The sequence below is a fragment of the Diuraphis noxia genome, unplaced genomic scaffold (assembly GCF_037042655.1).
Source record: "Diuraphis noxia isolate RWA-SAM2 unplaced genomic scaffold, SU_Dnox_SAM2 contig0001, whole genome shotgun sequence".
In the NCBI taxonomy this organism is placed as follows: Eukaryota; Metazoa; Arthropoda; class Insecta; order Hemiptera; family Aphididae; genus Diuraphis; species Diuraphis noxia.
In genome coordinates, this window is record NW_028301711.1 from 88609398 (window position 1) to 88628542 (window position 19145).

The 19145-nt window shown below is 28.1% G+C and overlaps 2 protein-coding genes across 3 annotated transcripts in view; both read right to left on the reverse strand.

Moving 5' to 3' along the window:
- Nucleotides 1-16741, reverse strand: part of LOC107168331 (protein decapentaplegic-like) — a 34095-nt gene extending 17354 nt beyond the window's left edge. The window contains exons 1-2 of one of the 2 annotated variants that reach the window (XM_089216125.1): nucleotides 16571-16741; nucleotides 7731-7784 (exon numbers count right to left, since the gene is read on the reverse strand). The gene's annotated coding sequence lies outside the window, so the exon portion shown is untranslated. The remainder of the gene's footprint in view (nucleotides 1-7730; nucleotides 7785-16570) is intronic. The other variant, XM_089216126.1, reaches the window with a different exon arrangement.
- A 1460-nt stretch (nucleotides 16742-18201) lies between these two features.
- LOC149062368 (uncharacterized) lies at nucleotides 18202-18900 on the reverse strand. The gene has a single exon (XM_089215301.1). The coding sequence runs from the start codon at nucleotides 18898-18900 to the stop codon at nucleotides 18202-18204; it is 699 nt and encodes a 232-aa protein (XP_089071427.1).
- Between the last annotated feature and the right edge of the window lie 245 nt (nucleotides 18901-19145).

The window sequence follows — 19145 nt, forward strand, 5'->3', positions numbered from 1 at the left end:
AAATGTGCAGCACTGATGTCTGATAAGAAACGGTCGGCGGATTGATTGTTCTTGGGATCATGCCTTCACATATTATTATATTATATCTCATGCGCAATGCACACTCATGCCACATGGTTTTAATTTGTAACGTTTTGGTTTGATTGTTTATTTTTTAATATCTATCGATTAATATTATATTTCCTAATAAATCCATCGCTAACTATCCACGTAATTGTCCGTTGAGAATATACAATGAACAATGCTAAAATGTACAAGATTTTTTATATGAAAAGCAAATCTATTTAAAAAGCTGAATGTGATGACATCGATGGGGAAGTCAAGGGAGATGAACCTGCAGAACTCCCTGAACAAATGAAATTCGATGTTATTATTTTGTTGGATCTTGGAACTTTAGAATCTGGACCTGTAAGACCAATATTAAAGGTAGGTATTTAAAATTCTTAGACATAAATTTGTATTATATAATAATAATATATTTATATATTATTATATTAATATTATGAACATGATTTACATTATATATTATAATAAATTGTACGTGTAACATTTTCCTATATAATAGCTTGACTTGCAATGCTTGAAGCATTATAGCACATATGCTTGCGGTATTTAGATTCTGCTGTTTTTTAATACTATTTTGTAATTTTTGACTATTTATAGACTTATCATGAAACTAAATATGGTAAGCAAAATAGATATTTTTCTGCCTCGTATTTTAATGAATTTAGTTGGTTAGAATATAGCTTAAAATAAGATTCTGTATATTGTTTTGCATGTCACATATTTGGTGTAGACTCTGGTCATTAAGAACAAACATTTACAATATTGGCTTTAAAAATTGGAAAAAAGCAAGTTAATATGATTAATATGTTTATATGATTTCCTATAATAAATAACTTTTTAATATTATTTATTATGTACCTACCTAAATAAGTGGATGTGAGGATACAAAAACCGATAAAACCAAATTACAAATACATGCATTAAGTGACCATAATTTTACTGCAATGACTAAATGGTTATCTTACAATAGTGCACAAAAAACTGGGACTATAGTATCTCAAATGTCAACTGCCAAACAAAAACAAATAAATGAAAATCGTGAATGTATAAAATGTTTAATTGAAATTATACTTTATTTCGGACGACAAGGAATTTCTCTTCGTGGACACTGAGAAAATGATGAATTCCTTCATAAAGGTAAATACTAGATTACCTATTAAAATTCAGTTTAAGACTATTGTTAGGATAATTAAATTTTAAATTTATAAATATATACAAATTTTTAGGCAATTTTAAAGAAATGTGTTATTTAATATCAAAATTTAATCCAGAGTTTGCTAAAAAATTTCAAAACAATTTAACTAACCATACCAGTTGGCTAATACAAAACAATCTTATATATTTATGTGCTTCAAAAAGAAACTATTATTTTTAAAAACTATTATTATTATTAAAACCACCCACCAGCATCAAAAGCTATATATATATATTCATTGTATGGCACATAAATTAAACCTTTTTATAGTTGATATTTGCAAAATTTTAAAGGTATACATTTTGAAATATTTTTTTTTACCTACATTCGATTAATTTGTTTAATAATTTATAATTTTGTAGGATGCTAGAAGTTTGTTTAATGGATTGCAGGCTTTGTATGTTCAATTTTCTATCCAACTACTAGTACCAAATTAATTGAAATGCAAAATAAACTAAATTTAAAAAAACAAAAATTTGTCAAATGAGTGATACACGTTGGGTTTGCCGATATAAGAGTTGTGAAGCTGTATCAAACAATTTTGAAGCCATTATATGTATTTTAACTGAAGAAATAGAAGCTTAAGAATTCAAAGATATAGCACAAGCTATTGGTATAATTTATTTATTAATGTTTCAATAAAATATATAATTATTTCCTACAAACTAATGTTGTAATGTTTTAGGTATTTTAGGCTTTTAGCAACTATGAAAAATGTAAAATTTGTTGTTTATTTGTTTATTTTACACGAAGTTCTCAGAATAGTTAATATATTGAGTACTCAGCTTCAAGCAAAATCGGCCACATTAGGAAATTCTGCTAGTTTAGTTAAAATAATTATAAGTACTTTAGAAACTAATCGATCATCTTGCCATTTTAATGCGATTTGGGATGGTGTCATAACATTTTGCGATAAACATAATATTCCCACTCTTAAAGATGAACCGAAGAGACAAAGAAAAAAGCCTACGTTTCTCAAAGGTTTTGATATTATTATTACAAATGGAGCTGATGAAAACAATAGAATAATCGATGAAAAGCCATATTAGAAAACAACTGCTTTATCCCATATTAGACACAGTGATTTTCAATATGAAAAAACGGTTTTCAAAATAAAGTTTCCAAATGGCCACATCTATTGACAAATTGTTGAAAATGGATTTCGAAGGAAGTCATTTTATTATTGACCATTATAAAGTAATTTATTGAAAATATAATAACATATAATAATTATTTTAAAATGTAGTTGTATAAAGTATATTTTTTATATTTTGTTTTATTTAGGATGTTTTTAAATTAGGTACAGAAAACTTAAAATTTAAAATGACTGTCTTTAACAATTTAATAAATGAAAACACAGAATTCGAACATATCAAAGAACACCTAAGCAAACAAGTTTTTTCCCAACTTGTTTAAAGTTGTTCAAATAACAATTATATTGCCTGTAAGTTCAGCCACTTCTGAGAGGTCATTTTCCACAATGCGAAGAATAAACACTTACTGTCCCAAAACGGTAACCGGTTATTTTGGCGAAATCCATTTAGGAAAGACATTTCGGCGAATCATTTTCGGGGAATGGGTATTTTGGCGAACGGATACATCGGCGAATAGACAAATCGGCGAACGAATATATCGGCGTAACTGAAAAACCATGAAACCGAAGATTTACCGGCCAAAGTTTTTCTTTACAAAAAAAGATTTAATAATTTAAATTCAATATTATAATATAATTCAATGGTTTGATCAATAATTACTTTAAGAGTACCTATCTACATTTAAACATTTTAATTCAATAATTATTAGTAAATATTGAAAATTTAGTAAAAATTTAAAAGTCAATATTGTATACCAAACTTTTTAAATATGTTATTATGTCTTAGATGTCTTGATTTGAATAATTTCCCACCTTATTTTTTATATTTTCTGTGGTTTTTTTTTCATTTTAATTTTTGTTGTTCTTCTTTGCCAGCCTCAACATGTGCTACTTTTAATTTAGCTAGTCCAACCTCCCGTTGTAGATCTTCAAAATTGACACATGATGACCACCAACTTGCTTTTGAAAGCCATTATGCCATCCTTCCAAACCATTTTTAGTACGAGCTAGTCCTTGCATGGCAGTCTCATAAAGGTTCCACAATTTCGGTTGAAATTTTGGTGTTCGTCTTATCCGTCCATTGGCCTTCCTTCAAAGTTCAAATTTCCAAAAATTAGTAAAATATTATACATAATATTATATAGATATATGTATTTATAATATATAACCTACCAATAAAGTTATATTCAAAATAGTCTACTACTGGCAAAATAGATTCAGATAATCTATTAGATTCAGATAATCTTATAAGAAATATAATTCTTATAAATATCTTTTTTTGATTTAAATTTAAATGACTCACCTTAACTTTCGTTTTATTGTGTTTAATTTTGGAAGTTGAGCTCATACAGCATCATTTAGATTTTTAGTAGCTTCATCAATAATTTGTTGATTAGAATTGACTCCGAGTGTTGCTTTTTCCATCATTTCAGATGCAGCTTCCAGTGCAATAACTCTTGCTAAATTTGGAGCATGACTGTGTGGTTTTTTGAACGAAATATTATTTGCCGAGAATCTATGTTTGTGTGAACACGGCAGGACAATCATCATTTCGTTCACATCTCCAGTGGGTCTAAGTAAGTTTAATTTACGAAAGAAAAAAAATAACTTAGCTTATACAAATTGTATACTTTATATTTATTAATAACATAATATCATTTTACTTACTTTTCCGTTATGCGATTTGTCTATAATGTAGCATTAATTGCTTTCGTCCACCAATTTTGGTTTTGACCTAATTGTTATTGTATTCATGCTCATAAAATAAAAAAATCACACAGTGTAACAATTAATATGGAACATAGAACTGTTTGATTTCGACTGATCATCAAGATATTGTAACTTTAAAAACACATCCGGTTATTACGGTTTATCTGAAAGTTATCATTTTAACTGTTTGCGCCCTGAGATAGGGCACACCTACTTCCTAACCGCCCGCCTAGCTAGTCTAAAATAGTGGTCAACGAACTATATTTGTCACCAGCTGACACATACACACACGCACACATAAACGTTATGATCGAAAATACAATTAAAGATAAAACCGTGACCGTGCGATCCCCATCGATAAAGTTCAACTACAAACAAACTCTGTGTTATGTTTATTTAAAGATTTGTCTTTAATGCATTTTCGCTGATATATCCGTTCGCCGATTTATTCATTCGTCGATGTATCCATTCCATTCGCCAATATGCCCATTCACAATATACACTTTCGCCGAAATGTCTTTCGTCGAGATGTCCTAAAATCTCCCAAAACCGGTTTAGAAATTCAAGCATACTTAATATTGAAAAAGATATTATTGTTGTTGACGTGGAAGAGATTCTAAATAATTTTAGTAAAACTGAAAAGAGAATTAAATGATTGTAATTAGGCTTACTATAAGAATAATAAAAAAAGTACCAATGTGATAATATAGTTATTAGATAATTATGTGAATTTTAATTTAGATGGTATATAATATATATTATATACCTATATGTTTATGTTTATTTGTAATTCATGTTGTAATAAGGTAAACTTTTTAAGTGGTTTTGTAATAATTTAAAAGCATCATAAGAGTATTCAGTATCCTGATCTGAGCTACAGCTTCAGCTTCAGCCCCCCCCCCTCAGATTTCAATCACTATTGGGGCCTATGTTGATAAACGATAGTACTGTAGTAGGACTCTGATAATGTCAGCGGACATGATGTAGTCCGTTAAGAGGACGTCTCACGGGAACGTGTAGACATACAAGTATACAACGCTCAAGAGATAGTGTTGTTAGCCATATATTCACTATGTGAATAATTAACATTCTTATATGTATCTATGCTAAAAATTTCCTTGAAAAACACGTTTGCGCGTTCAAAGAATACGATTTTTGATTTTTTACATTTTAAGTACATTCATTTTTACGTTTTAATTTTAATTTTGATGAGACGTCCCTTCAAACTGTGTTTTACGTTTTACGACTCAACGTTCAAACTTCGACGAATTTAAATTGTTACTTCTTAGTAGTTACTATATAGTTATTAATAACCATTTGAAGTCGTTATTATTCTCATTCTTTGCATGATTTCACAATAATGTGTTTTTTTTAGTCTGTGTATACGATAAATTGTCAAAATAGTGCTTCGATTTTCAACTTCAGTATCTTTTCCGGTTTGAAAGTGAATCTAGTTGGTGTATTGGGGAGGACCAATTTTAAGACTCGTTTGGACTCAAAAATGTTAGTTTTATACAACTCGTTTCGACCAGCATTTTCCTCCTCGTTTTATTTTTAACAGGCTCTGGACTGTCTTTGGCATGGTTAAAAATATTGCTTCTTACTTTTATTAATATTAATGATTTTTTTTTTTTTATATATAATAATATGTGCGATTACTTTGGCTTAAAGATAAAAATAATTATAAATATAATTTCATATTAATTAATTTTTCAAAAACAGTCGACTGAATTACGAAAATAATTTTATTTAAATGTGATATTAGGAGCAATAGACATTAATTGAGTACCTCCACTCCAACTTCAGAATTTCTTTTTGTAATAATGTATCGTTTTGTTTGTAAAACTTTTCAATTTGTATATCCACTTTAACTACACGGATTATGAGTGCACTATCATTACTAACCAAAATACTAATATTAACTTAGTATGATATAAGCACTATGAGCTATAGCAGGGGTGGCCAACAGATCGATCGCGAGGTGAATTAGAGTCGATCACGATACCATTTGGCATTTTTTTTTCATTTTTTAATTTTTTTTGGTAGATTTCACGGGACATTTAAGTGATTTAAATTTGCAGTTACAAGGAAAAAACATAATAATCATTGATTTAATAAGCTATATTTCGGCTTTTAAGGCAAATGCTTTGATTTTTATTAGAGATCTTGAAAAAAAAAATTTACAACAATTTCCAAACTTAGAAGACCATACTCGAAAATATCCCGACCTTATTTTCGATTCAAGGAATTTCGATTTAAGGAATTCAAGCAACTTGAAGATGTGATCCCATTTATCAGTTTTCCATTTAAAGAGGACCTAAATACCCAGATGACTGCAAAAAAAGCCGCACAGTTGTTTCAAATTGATGAAGTAACTCTTGAAGATGAGATAATCAATATGCGATACAACGTCTACTTAAAAGCTAAATCATCAGAAAATAATTTTTGGCACTTGGTAAGCAAGGAAGAAATTCCTAATTTAAGACGATGTGCTGAGTCAATACACCTCAATCACTATTTATTAGTATTATCGCACCTGCCGATAGTGCCGTGTCATAACAGATATCTATTATATATATTTGTATGTACGTATAATGTAATAATGGGTTAGGTTATTGGTCAGTTATAAATTATAAATAATTTTTTCCTGTACATAATCTACAAATAATTAGTTTACACAGTTTAACTGAACGTCTAAACGGGCTTTATAGTAATTATTTAGAAGTAAAATGAAGGAATAGAAAATTGGCCCAAACGGGTTCACAAAATCCAGGTCCAAACTGGTTGCATTTTTATTAGTGACCCAAACATCCCTGGTCCAAACATGACTAGACCGTGTTATATTATATGGAATTCCTTCCTATATTATAAGCTTAGATCGTTCATATTATATTATAAAATATTAGAGCAGGTAGTAAATGTGATGAGAATTAAACTAAAGTGTATTTAAACTAATTTTATCGTGATTTTCCCAGTATACTAACAGTTATTATAAATTTATTGATTGCCATCAGTTAAAAAATAAAATATTAATGTGGATATTTAATTGTTAACTTTTATTTTATCTATAACTTCATTGAGTGCCAAATAATTTTGTTGCATGATATAATTGTAGAATATATTAAACAAACGTATGTATACAAGGTGTAACAGATATAATTGATTTTTGAAATAACTTTTCATCAAATTAATAATTTGTATTTATTTTTTGTTCATTAAGTGACCCTAGCGCTTCATGTAGTATACATTTTTTATGGTTATTTTTTAGTATTGAAAATAATAAAAATAATTTAATTAAATAAAAATTTTTTTGGATAAATTCAAAATAGCCTATTTCTGAATTTGATTATAAGAACAATTTTGGTGGTAAACATTTTTATCTTGGTCATAAAATTAATTTTTTTGAATTTTTTTTAAATATTTTTTCTGAGAATTTGCTGACAAAGAGTATCTTTCTTAAATTATTTACTTATCATATGATATTAATTTTTTCTATCATACATTTAATCAGCATATTTTTTATTTTTTTTTTTGTCAGGTCTTTCTGTTACACCCTGTCACCCTGTATAATATAATATATATATTACACATATTATGTGTTATGTGTTGTTGTTATACAATAGAATTTATTTATATTTTATGCATTATTAAGTTCATAAAACTTACTTTTGCTCTCTTGCACTTTGTTATTGATGTTCTAAAGTCTTGTTCATTTGGTCCCTGAAGTAAAAAAAATTACTAATATTTACTTAACATGCATATTGTTTATTATAATTCAATAAATATTATTTTGCGTGGCTGGCACCAACACGGATCTTTATGTCTATTTTTACAGGTGCTGCATTTTAGAATAACAATACACATAATAGATACTAGATAGTCCATAACTGTAATAACAATGAGATAAGTAAAATTAGTTTAGTCAAATACATTTACCTTTTTTTTTTCGAATTCAGGCCCCTCGAGGCCCTTCAATGCCTAGAATGTTTTTTTCGCATTCATTGAATCACCAAAATAATTAAATACATTTTGTATGTGAACTTAATCATTTTAAATGCTTAATGTACATACTTAGATTAACTGATTTTGCCCGGTTTTGTGTTGAAATATTTAAAAAAAAAAAAATGATCAGCATTTAAGTAAAAAAATAAAATGTTGGGCATGCTTACAACCAGATTTTGATGATGGCACAGATGTCACCCCTTTTGACGTACCATAGTAATAATTATGGTTAATCGTTTTCATCTGTGTAATAATATGTAAATAACAGTTTTTAATGTAAAATGATAGAATGACTAACGTAAATTTTTATATAATGGTAAACATTGACACGCACACTAAAATATATTTTATTTCAAATAACACTATTGTAGTATTGTTTTTAACTCATAAATAGAATTCAGATACAAAAAAAAAATACATAGTAAAATATCATACATTCAAAGTTAATTCAATTTTTGTACAAAAGCTGTCTTACTCTCACGAGACCAGTAACTTAATATGTCGTTGAATAATAATTTGGAATTAAAATTTTTTCAAAACCTTATAACCCAGTTAAAAATTACTTTTCAGCCACATGTAATTCACCTTTAGGCTTTACTGACGAAATGAATATAAGAGTTCTAACTCTATGAATCATAAGTATAGGTTTCATTTCCGAAGCAATTGATACGTCTGCTAAACGATAGAATATTGAATCTGCCAAGAAACTGTCACGACAAAAGAATATAGGCTTACCTTTAAGATGAGTTTTTAAAGAAACAGCGAAGTATATGGTAATGGTAAAAATTTCAACTGATGACAGCATAGTCAACTGCGCTATCCGGAGATATTATTCAAATAAACAAAGGACAAACTTTAGGAGGTAAAGAAGTATCTAAAAGAGTTTGAATCAAATTCGATAAACAACAGTGATGTCACTGACTACCTATTAGTCAGTTACTAAACAACAGATTAAAAACAAACTGAAACACACAGACGATATGTGCAATTAGAATTTAAATTAGGTAACGCCGAGAACGCAATTGAGCTTGGTAGAAGCTTTAGTATTGACGGTACACAAATTTCAAGCCATCGCGTATCAATCCGTAGCATTTCAAATACCGAAAAAAAATTACTTGAAATGTAATACTTCAACACAAGGCTTACGTATAAACCACTTTTCTGCAAAACCACCAAAACCTTCTTCAAAAGTTGAACATGAGATGTCCAGACTAGCGCCTAGCTGTATCCTAAATCTACAGTTTTTTATAATTATGAAAGACATCAAACCATTATTATACAATGTATATATATATGTATATGTCATATATGTCACATAATATAAAGTTATTAAAAAAATATGAAATTATAATATTAATGCGGACAACATTTTTGCGATCTCAACTATTGTTTTTCCAAGAAACCGGTTCAAAATCATCAGACACATACAACATATTGAATCAATACAATACATACAATCATACACAACATACACACATACAATGATATTGAATTCTGTAGAATAGACAGTAAACATGCAAATTAAAGACAAAAAAAATACATTCAGTTAAAGCAATTGAAGTATTCATTGAAAATATAACCGGCAATTAGGATTTATTCTTCACCTAAGTTTTCGCTATCGAACCTTTATGATTTCATTGAACAAAAGCTTCAATAACCAAACAAAAGTGTTTTCACCGGTGATTTAAATATAAACTTTAATAAACTAGGTACTTAAACAACTTGTTCAAATACTAAAGTAATTCAATTACAAAGTATTAGTGGATGATATAACTACAGATTACGAAACAAGCATAGACAATTTCATATCTAATGTTGAAATTGTAGCTGTGGTGTACGAATCTCTCATAAGTGTTCATAGACCTTTAATTCTATTTTTGGACAAAGAAACTTGCGATGAAATTGAAAATAATATGAGGCAGTTAATGATCAAATTGAAGAAGTTGTTGGAAACAATTTGTTTGTATCAAAAATCAGCATACTAAATGTAGGTAGGTAGGTACTCTGGTAAAATTAACAAAGGCCAGGAATAATAATAACGTTGATTAAATTTTTTTTAAGTTGATAATGACAATCTCATGGTATTTGAAACAAACTAAATCGACTGAAGTCATCAATAATGTTAACTTTGATGATATTGAATTCATTCGGGTTGATACTCATGGTTCCAAAAATTTTAACAAAAGCTCAAATATATTAATAGAATCAAATGATAATCTAACTGCATCTAGTGTTAAAAAAGTAATATCGATGTTGGAAAATCCAGTAGTCATAGTATCAAGTGGTATTCCTGGCTTAACAAATATTTATTATATCTCGTATTATGCTAATTCTGTCATAATATAGGTATGACTAATGAAATTCGCAAAAATGAAGTAGGCCGAACGCTTCAACAATACCTAGACGAATATAGTAATAACAGTATCTCATAGAATATTCTAACAATTAGGAAACATTTGAACAACGAGACAATATATTGTACTCTGCTAGAAAAAAATTCATTATTTGGATTTCAGGAATTATGTGGTAGTCATTGCAATTTTTGTAGTCATACAACAACTGGTGATGCACCAACGAGTTTGGTCTTACATTTGGATATTCTGCAAGACTGATCACAAACTCTGCAAACATTATTGTCAACTGATCAAAATGTATGGTCTAGCATATCAGACTATATAGATGCAATAATTGTAATAACATTGTCGATTATGAAAGTAAACATCATATAATATTAGCCCATAAATATATATATATAATAATTCAATTAAAATTATTTACTACAAGCTTCATAAACGAACAATTTCTTTCCAATAAGGAACCAATTCAAAACTTGGCAGTGTACTGTCCAGTGCTTTAGAAATTGCTGGAGCGCGGCTACAAAGCTCATACCACTATATATTACATATTGGACAAAAACACGAGTTTTGGCCATTATGTAGCATATCTGAGATAAGCAAATTCTTAAGTAAGATGATAAGAATAACACAATAATTACTGAAAAAAATTAAGCAAATAACAACAAAGATGTATATTCTACAAAAAATATAACAAGATTTTTTAACAAAATAACATATAGGTACTGTACACCGACTTAAAAAAGTATGTATATAAATTACATAAAGTACCTATTAGCTATCTGACAAACATACCATTTAACAAGAAACATGTAATCCATCAACTAATAACCTGTATAATATTATTATTATTATATGAGTTGCTAGTATCAAGCCTGGATTAACCTAGCTAACCTTGTAATGATAATGTTTTTTTTTTTCATATATATATAAATAGGTAAAACATTATATTTTTTAATATTAATATAATTTACAATTTTCTAATACTGATATAGTGTTTGAAAATTATCTTAATGCATTTCCAAATATTATACAACTAAGAAACATACGAGATTTAATTGAAATAAATAAAATGTATTTATCTATAAACCATAAAAAACTACAGATGTTGTGTTTATACTTTTTAGTTTTTACTAATTTATGTTTTTTTACAGATATATATTAAAATACCTAATGAGTGGTTTTAATGTATTTGAATATTTTGATGGCCTAAATACATTGATGGACACTTCACTTAACTATTGTTCTGTAGACCCTCTGACCCTCATAACATTCTGTACTTTAGGTACTGAACTTATAACTTATAATTAAATATATGTTTCAATCAACTGTATAATTATAAAAATATCTAAAACGTCATAACATTCAACATGCACACAACTACTGATATTTGATCGTGTTTAGTGTACTATAATTTATAATAATTATAAAAACATCATGTACATACAGTAGGTCCTAGGTAGTAGATACTATAATATATTGTGAGTTATCACATTAATCTATTAATTTAATATTATAGACACCGTGGTCTATCGTCCATGATAGTATCACAGTTTGCTATTGGTGTATAACGTGTTTATAAGTACCTAATGGATCTGATACAATTTATTTGGAATTTATTTCATAGGTTCATTTTTTTTTTTAATATTTATGCACATGTACCTATATGGGCTATATGAAATATATAGGTATATTAGATATGCAAAATTCAGTAATAAACTACTACGTACTTAAAAGTTATAAATCCAAAGGGTTCCTGGGGTTATCCTTATGAACTATGGTATTAGAACAAAAGTATCACAATTTACAAAATTTAAGAAAATTGCACATCTCTAAATTAAATGTTACGTCGTTACTGCCTTCTGGCTTCTAGTCATTATAGCAGATCTAGTATGTATCTGAATTTCAAATACTATAATAGTCTAAATATAGTCTAAATAATCTAAAATGTCGTGACTAGCGGAATCGCGTGTACCAGATTCAAAACAGCCCAATTTTCTCAGCAACAATAATATTATGTTCCTTTTCTTTCAATTTAAAACACACACAAACATGTCCCCGCATGTATCTTTTTTTTTATATAAGGTTTTATTTTAAGACATTCCTAGCCAACAGTAGGCTATCTAAATCTAGAGATAATATTTACAAATTTAGTTTTTGACTTTTATAACATGATAACGATATAACCGCATGTATCTAAATATAAATATATTCCAACAATTAATTATTAATTAAAAATGTATCATTGTAACAATGCTTTAATATAACATTTTCCGGGAATATTTTAAAAATAAATATGTTTTTATGATAACAAAATATAATAATAGTTAAACGGCACCGCGCGGCATGGTAGCCCATCGGACTACTTTTAAAATCAGACAGGAGAAAATACCCAACTTTTCCTCTCCCAAATGACGCCACTGATTACCAATACGTATAGGTAGGTATTACAAAATACAAGTATTTACTTTTACTTCTACATATTATGATTATATTGTTAAATGAAAGATTAATGGAATAATTACATTATTAAAATGTAAACCTCATAAAGAAAATATTAATATTAACATAACACAATTTACAAACAGTTAAAAGGTATCTCTTGACAAGTCACTGTTGTTCTTTTTTATTCAAAGCTTCTTTTAAACCAAATTTCTTTCAGCATTAGGTTTAATTATGCATTAACCATATTAATATTATATAATTTATATGTTTTTCACTTTTGATTTTGATTTCAATATACCTCAATAGGTAATAAGCATACTTAAATAAATAACTACAGATAATAATAAATAGTTAGGGATAATGCTATTAGAACCTAAGTCATCCGTAAGAATTTTTCAAGGGGAGAGAAGGCAAGGTATTTTCATTTTAGATTCTGAGCGGAGCGATCAATGTATTGATTTTATCATGATGTGTGTGTTTTTTTTTTGTGTGTGTCTGTCATCACGTTTTGGGGCAGTAAAAGTGCTTCGATTTTTTACTTCAGTACCTCGTTCGATCAGAAAGTGAATCTAGTTGGTACTTTGAGGGGTCAAAAGTAAAAAATTCTTAATACTTTTCTAAATAATTGAGAAAAACAAACTAAAAATTAAGGGAAAAACGGGAAATTTAACGCACACTCATTTTTCGACAAAATCGATTTTGATTTTTGATGTAACTTTAAAACAAATAACATTGATACATGAAATTTTCACCGAATGTTCATATAAAAAAATATTCTATCCACCATGCAATTTAAAAAAATTTTCGACTTAAGTTAAACTATTCAGAGGCATTTGAAATTTTCGATCATTATTAGTTTTTTTTTAAATTAATATCGATAAAAATGTATTTGTTAAGCAGAAAAGCTTGAAAATTTAATACAAGGCTCTTAACATATTGTTACAATAGCAGTTGAAAAATAAAAGAAATTCATAGTCACAATTCTTTTTTATAAGCATTCAAAGTTTGAATTTTGACAAAATACGTAAAAATCACAAAAATTCACAAAATATTTTAAGCTAGAAATTCATAAAAAAATTTCCGTTTATATCTTAGATTTGAAAATTTAATATATGGCTTCTTACACATTGTTACAAAAGCAGTTGAAAAATAAAATAAATATACAATCACGATTTTTTTATAAGCATTTAAAGTTCAAATTTTGACTAAAAACGTAAAAATTACGGCAATGCTCAAATTATCTTAGATATAAATTCATAAAAGTTTTTCTTTTTAATTCTAAGATTTAAAAATTTAATACAAGGCTACTAACATATTTTTATAATAGCAGTTGCAAAATAAAAGAAATACATAGTCACAATGAGGATAAATCGTTATCATTACGCGATTTCATAAAAATTCAAAACTCAAACGCTCAAAACATTTTTCCTATAATGACGCTTCAAATTTTCTCTATAGCTATTTGAAGCAAAAGTTATGGAAAACTTGGTGTTAAATTTAATAACCTTAGATATAAATACAAACAATATTATGAATTTTGAACTACAAAATAATTTGCAAATATTCATGGTTTTGACGAATTTTTGTCAATATTTGAAATTCAAATGCTAATAAAAATTTAATTTGAATTTCCGGTAGACATTTTTTTTGTGATAAAGATTGAAAAACTTGTAAGGAGCCTTGTATTAAATTTTCAAATCTTAGGTATAAAAGCAAAATTTTTTATGAATTTCTAAAATAAAATAATTTACGAATTTTTGTGATTTTTACGTATGTTGTCAAAATTTAAATTTAAATGATTGTAAAAAAAAAATGTGACTATACATTTCTTGTATTTTTTAACTGCTATTGTAAAAATATTTTAGGAGCCTTGTATTAAATTTTCAAATCTTAGGTATAAAAAGAAAAACTTTTATGAATTTCGATCTAAGATAATTTGAACAATGCCGTAATTTTTATGTATTTAGTCAAAATTTGAACTGTAAATGCTTATAAAAAAAATGTGTGACTATATATTTCTTTTATTTTTCAAATGCTATTGTAAAAATATTTTAGGAGCCTTGTATTAAATTTTCAAATCTTAGGTATAAAAGGAAAATTTTTTATGAATTTCTGTATAAAATAATTTACGAAATTTTGAGATTTTTACGTATGTTATCAAAATTAAAATTTGAATACACGTAAAAAAAAATTGTGGCTATACATTTATTTTATTTTTCAACTGCTATTGTAGAAATATATTATGAGCCTTGTATTAAATTCTCAAATCTTAGAATTAAAAAGTAAACTTTTATGAATTTCGATCTATGATAATTTGAAAATTGCCGTAATTCTTACGTTTTAAGTAAATATTTGAACTTAAAATGCTAATAAAAAAAAATTGTGCCTATGTATTCTTATAATTTTTTAATCACTAAAAAAGAATAACTTATGAGGAACTTTTTATTAAATTTTCAAGTATTTTGATAGGGCCAAAAAAATTTTATCGACACTTCAAAAAAAAATTTTCAGACAAATTGAAAATTTCAGTCGTCTATAAATATCTCAAAAAAAGACAAAATATTTTGAAAATGAAATCATATTGTAAAGAAAATGCCAATCTAAATAACTGATAAAATTTTCAAGTATCTACGACTTATACTTTTTGAATAATGACAAATATTTAAAATCGTTTGAGGATAAATCGTTATCGTTACGATATTTCGTAAAAATTTAAAATTCAAACGCACTTAACATTTTTCCTATAATGATGCTTCGAGTTTTCTCTATAGCTACTTGAAGGAAAACTTATGGAAAACTTAGTGTTGTATTTTTAATCCTTAGTTATAAAAACAAAAAATTTTATGATTTTTCAACTTCAAAATTACTTGCAAATTTTCGCGTTTTCGACAGATTTCGTAAAATTTTGAACTGTAAACGCTTATTAAAAAAAATTGTGACTTACAATTTTTAATTTTTTTTTAGCTACAATAAGAACAACTCATAAGGAACCGTGTATAAAATTTTCAAGTTTTTTTGGTTGTCCAACACTTTTTTACCGACACTTTAAAAAAAATTCTCAAAAAAATCGAAAATTTTAGTGGTTTATAAATAACTCAAAAAAAGTCGACAATTTTTGAAAATTAAACTGTATATAGATATCACTAACATTAACATTTGGTAAAAATTTCAAGTATTTACAGTGATTAGTTTTTGAATTACAACCATATAAAAATATCGATTTTTTTGAAAACTGTTGGAAAATGTTTACTTTTGACCTCTATAATGCACCAAGGATCTTCAATTTTACATTGAAAGTTGTGATATTTTTTACTTTGGTTCCTACTACAAATATACCTAAGTAGTAAGAACAAGTTCATCTTGTAAATATCTTTATAAATAAAAATTATCAAGTTCAGCTAAAATGTACTATGATTTCATGATAATCTTGTTATCAAAATAACTGCTGTGGTAAAGTGCGGTAACAATATTTAGATAAATCGATATGTCACATCTTAAAAATCATTATTCTCGATCATTTTTATAATGGTTGAGATAACTCAAAAGCATTAGAAAAAACGATTCTGTCTTAATGCGTTTTGTCTATGTGGGCCAGAGAGAAGACAAACAGTGCGCTGACATGCTCCTCGTGTGGATTGTTATTTTAATGCTTAGCCGTTTATTTTTATATTTACTATTTAGTTAAATAAATCAAATAAAACATACTATTTGACTGACGATGACGGCGGTAAGAACGGCCACTCTACTGGATTCGCCTTGGTGGTAGCTGGTAGGACGCGGTTACCAGTGACTTTGACTACGATGACTATGACAACGAGACACTGAATGACTGAATTTAAAATAATCATTATATTATTATACACAGTACACAGTGTACGTACACCAACGAGTAACGACTAAAGAGTACACAGACTACGGCCTACGAGTCTTGATTGTTTAGTATTTTTTGTTGATTATCAATATACCCACCAACCCGTATTCGGCGAGTCTTCTGACATTTTTGTGAGCCGATAACAATAATTTATAATAATATCCTGTCGTCATCGAGATAAAGAATACAAGTATAGTACTATACTTGTATTCTTTATCTCGATGCTTGTCGTAATAATATTATGATATCAATATGTATTTATTAGGTTCACACACGGATCAAAACAATAGAGATAAAACGTTCTGGAAACGATTAACGAACCGTGGGTTGAAGAGTGTCGGCGGAGAACCAGGCCTGCTAGTGCCACGAGGGAATCTATTCAGGGGAAGGGGGAGAAGAACAAGTATACCTATTGTAACGAGTGCAACAAAAGTCCACACAGTAACAGTATAAACAATAAACATAGTATTTTGTTCGAACGACCGCGGCTCGACATAAACCGTATTATTATATCTCTGCACGATTGAAACATTCGAAACATCTAAAACACCGCCGAACTCTGCAATCATGGGCAGGAGGAGGAAGTGTCCCGAATGTTAATTGTGTTTTCCAAAGCATTATCTGTAACGCGCCAATTCAGTAAACATAGTGTTGTATATAAATTGTAGACAGTCGTCAAAATAATATTATTTAATATAGGTACATTATATAATATATGTTATATATAGGCGGAAATATTTTAAATTGTAAATTATTGGCCTAGGTAGGCTAGGCGAGCGAAGCAAGATGTGCTGAGGCGAAAATAATATTTACTATATAACACCGCCGTACAGGCAGGTACGGAGTCCCGTTGTCGCTAGGTACAACTTCGATTTTTGAATTTTTTTTTGCACCATACGTTTGTAGCAGGTTTGCATTGGTTTGTAATCACATTTTTTTTTCGGTTGTAGAGGTTTAGCTTTTTGAGTAATTTGGCGAAATAACGTAGGTACGACAATTGTACGTGTAAAACGGCGACCATAGTACGGGCTAGGCAATCTGGATCTGCCAAGTGTTTTATTTATATTTGATTTCCTTAAAAGGACCACGAAACAAAAAAAACGAATATGGTTCAATTAATATATAATGAGTTAATATAACTAACAGTGGTACTAAAATTTGTATACGTCGATTTGTTAAGGCGCTAGAGCTAAAGAGAGATAGCCGCGTGACGTCACAAGATCACACGGCGCGGCGGCGGCGTATACTTTTACACAGGAATCGCCGAAGCGGTCTTGGTTATTTTTTTAAATTTTTTGTTATATTCAATAAAAATTAAGACAATTATCATAAGTCTGTGGGTTTTATTGTTTTAATAAATATTAGTGTACGTTTTGTCTTTTTACTAAATTTAAATGTACGTTATTAATTTTTATTACCTTTATTAACTATGATATTAGAATTTAGAATAGAAATTGATGTAATATTATTTCGATATTTCACATGGTACATATATACTTTTAGATAGATGATTAGATAAAGAAATATATTTCAGATGAATTCGTTTTGGCATGTATTTTAGCCTTACAATATAAGATTCCAAGCGGCCTGCAGTATGCACAAAATGTTTTGCATGTGGCAAATCTTTTATAAAATCTTTGGCAGTTACAATTTTTTTTAATGCATGGTATGATTCGCTATCGGATTTTAACCATAATTTTTTATTTATTTCTTCATCTGTTAATGGATCATGATCGCATGTTTTTGTTACTCCATTTTCTTCCCATTCATGTTCATTTTTTATGTGATGTAGTAGAGACGTGAATTTTTTAACTAATAATTGACCGTCACCTTTGCAGTTTTGTGAAGCCCGCCAAAGATGATCATTAATACTACTTCTCCATAAATATGCATCTTCGTGTTTTTTTTCTAAGGTTTTCATTTTTTTCATCAAACTTTTAGATAGGTGCCACACATCAAATTCGTGTTGTATTTCAGGATGTTGTGTTCTAATGTAAAAACGAATTCCTTTATGTCGATCAGTAAGAAACAATTTAATATTAAAATTTTGGTTTTTGGTCAGATCATCAAGTAATAATTCACAACCTTTTCTTTCCAAGTCTCCTTTTACCATACCTTTTTGAACAAGTTTAAAGTCTACTATTTTTCCACTACGTAAATCCATTACTGAATTAGTAAATACTACATTAGTAAATTACTATACCTCGTAAAACAAAATCCCAACGATGAAAATATTTCCGTTTACGGAGACGTATAAACGTAAAATGCGGTTGATCGACGTTCGTTAACATAGAATAAGTCTTATTTTAGATAAAAACATAATTAACCAAATAGAGTATTTGTATAGGCATGTCTGTTCATTGTTGTGACTACGAAGTTACTCGTATTTATAATATAATTGAATATAAC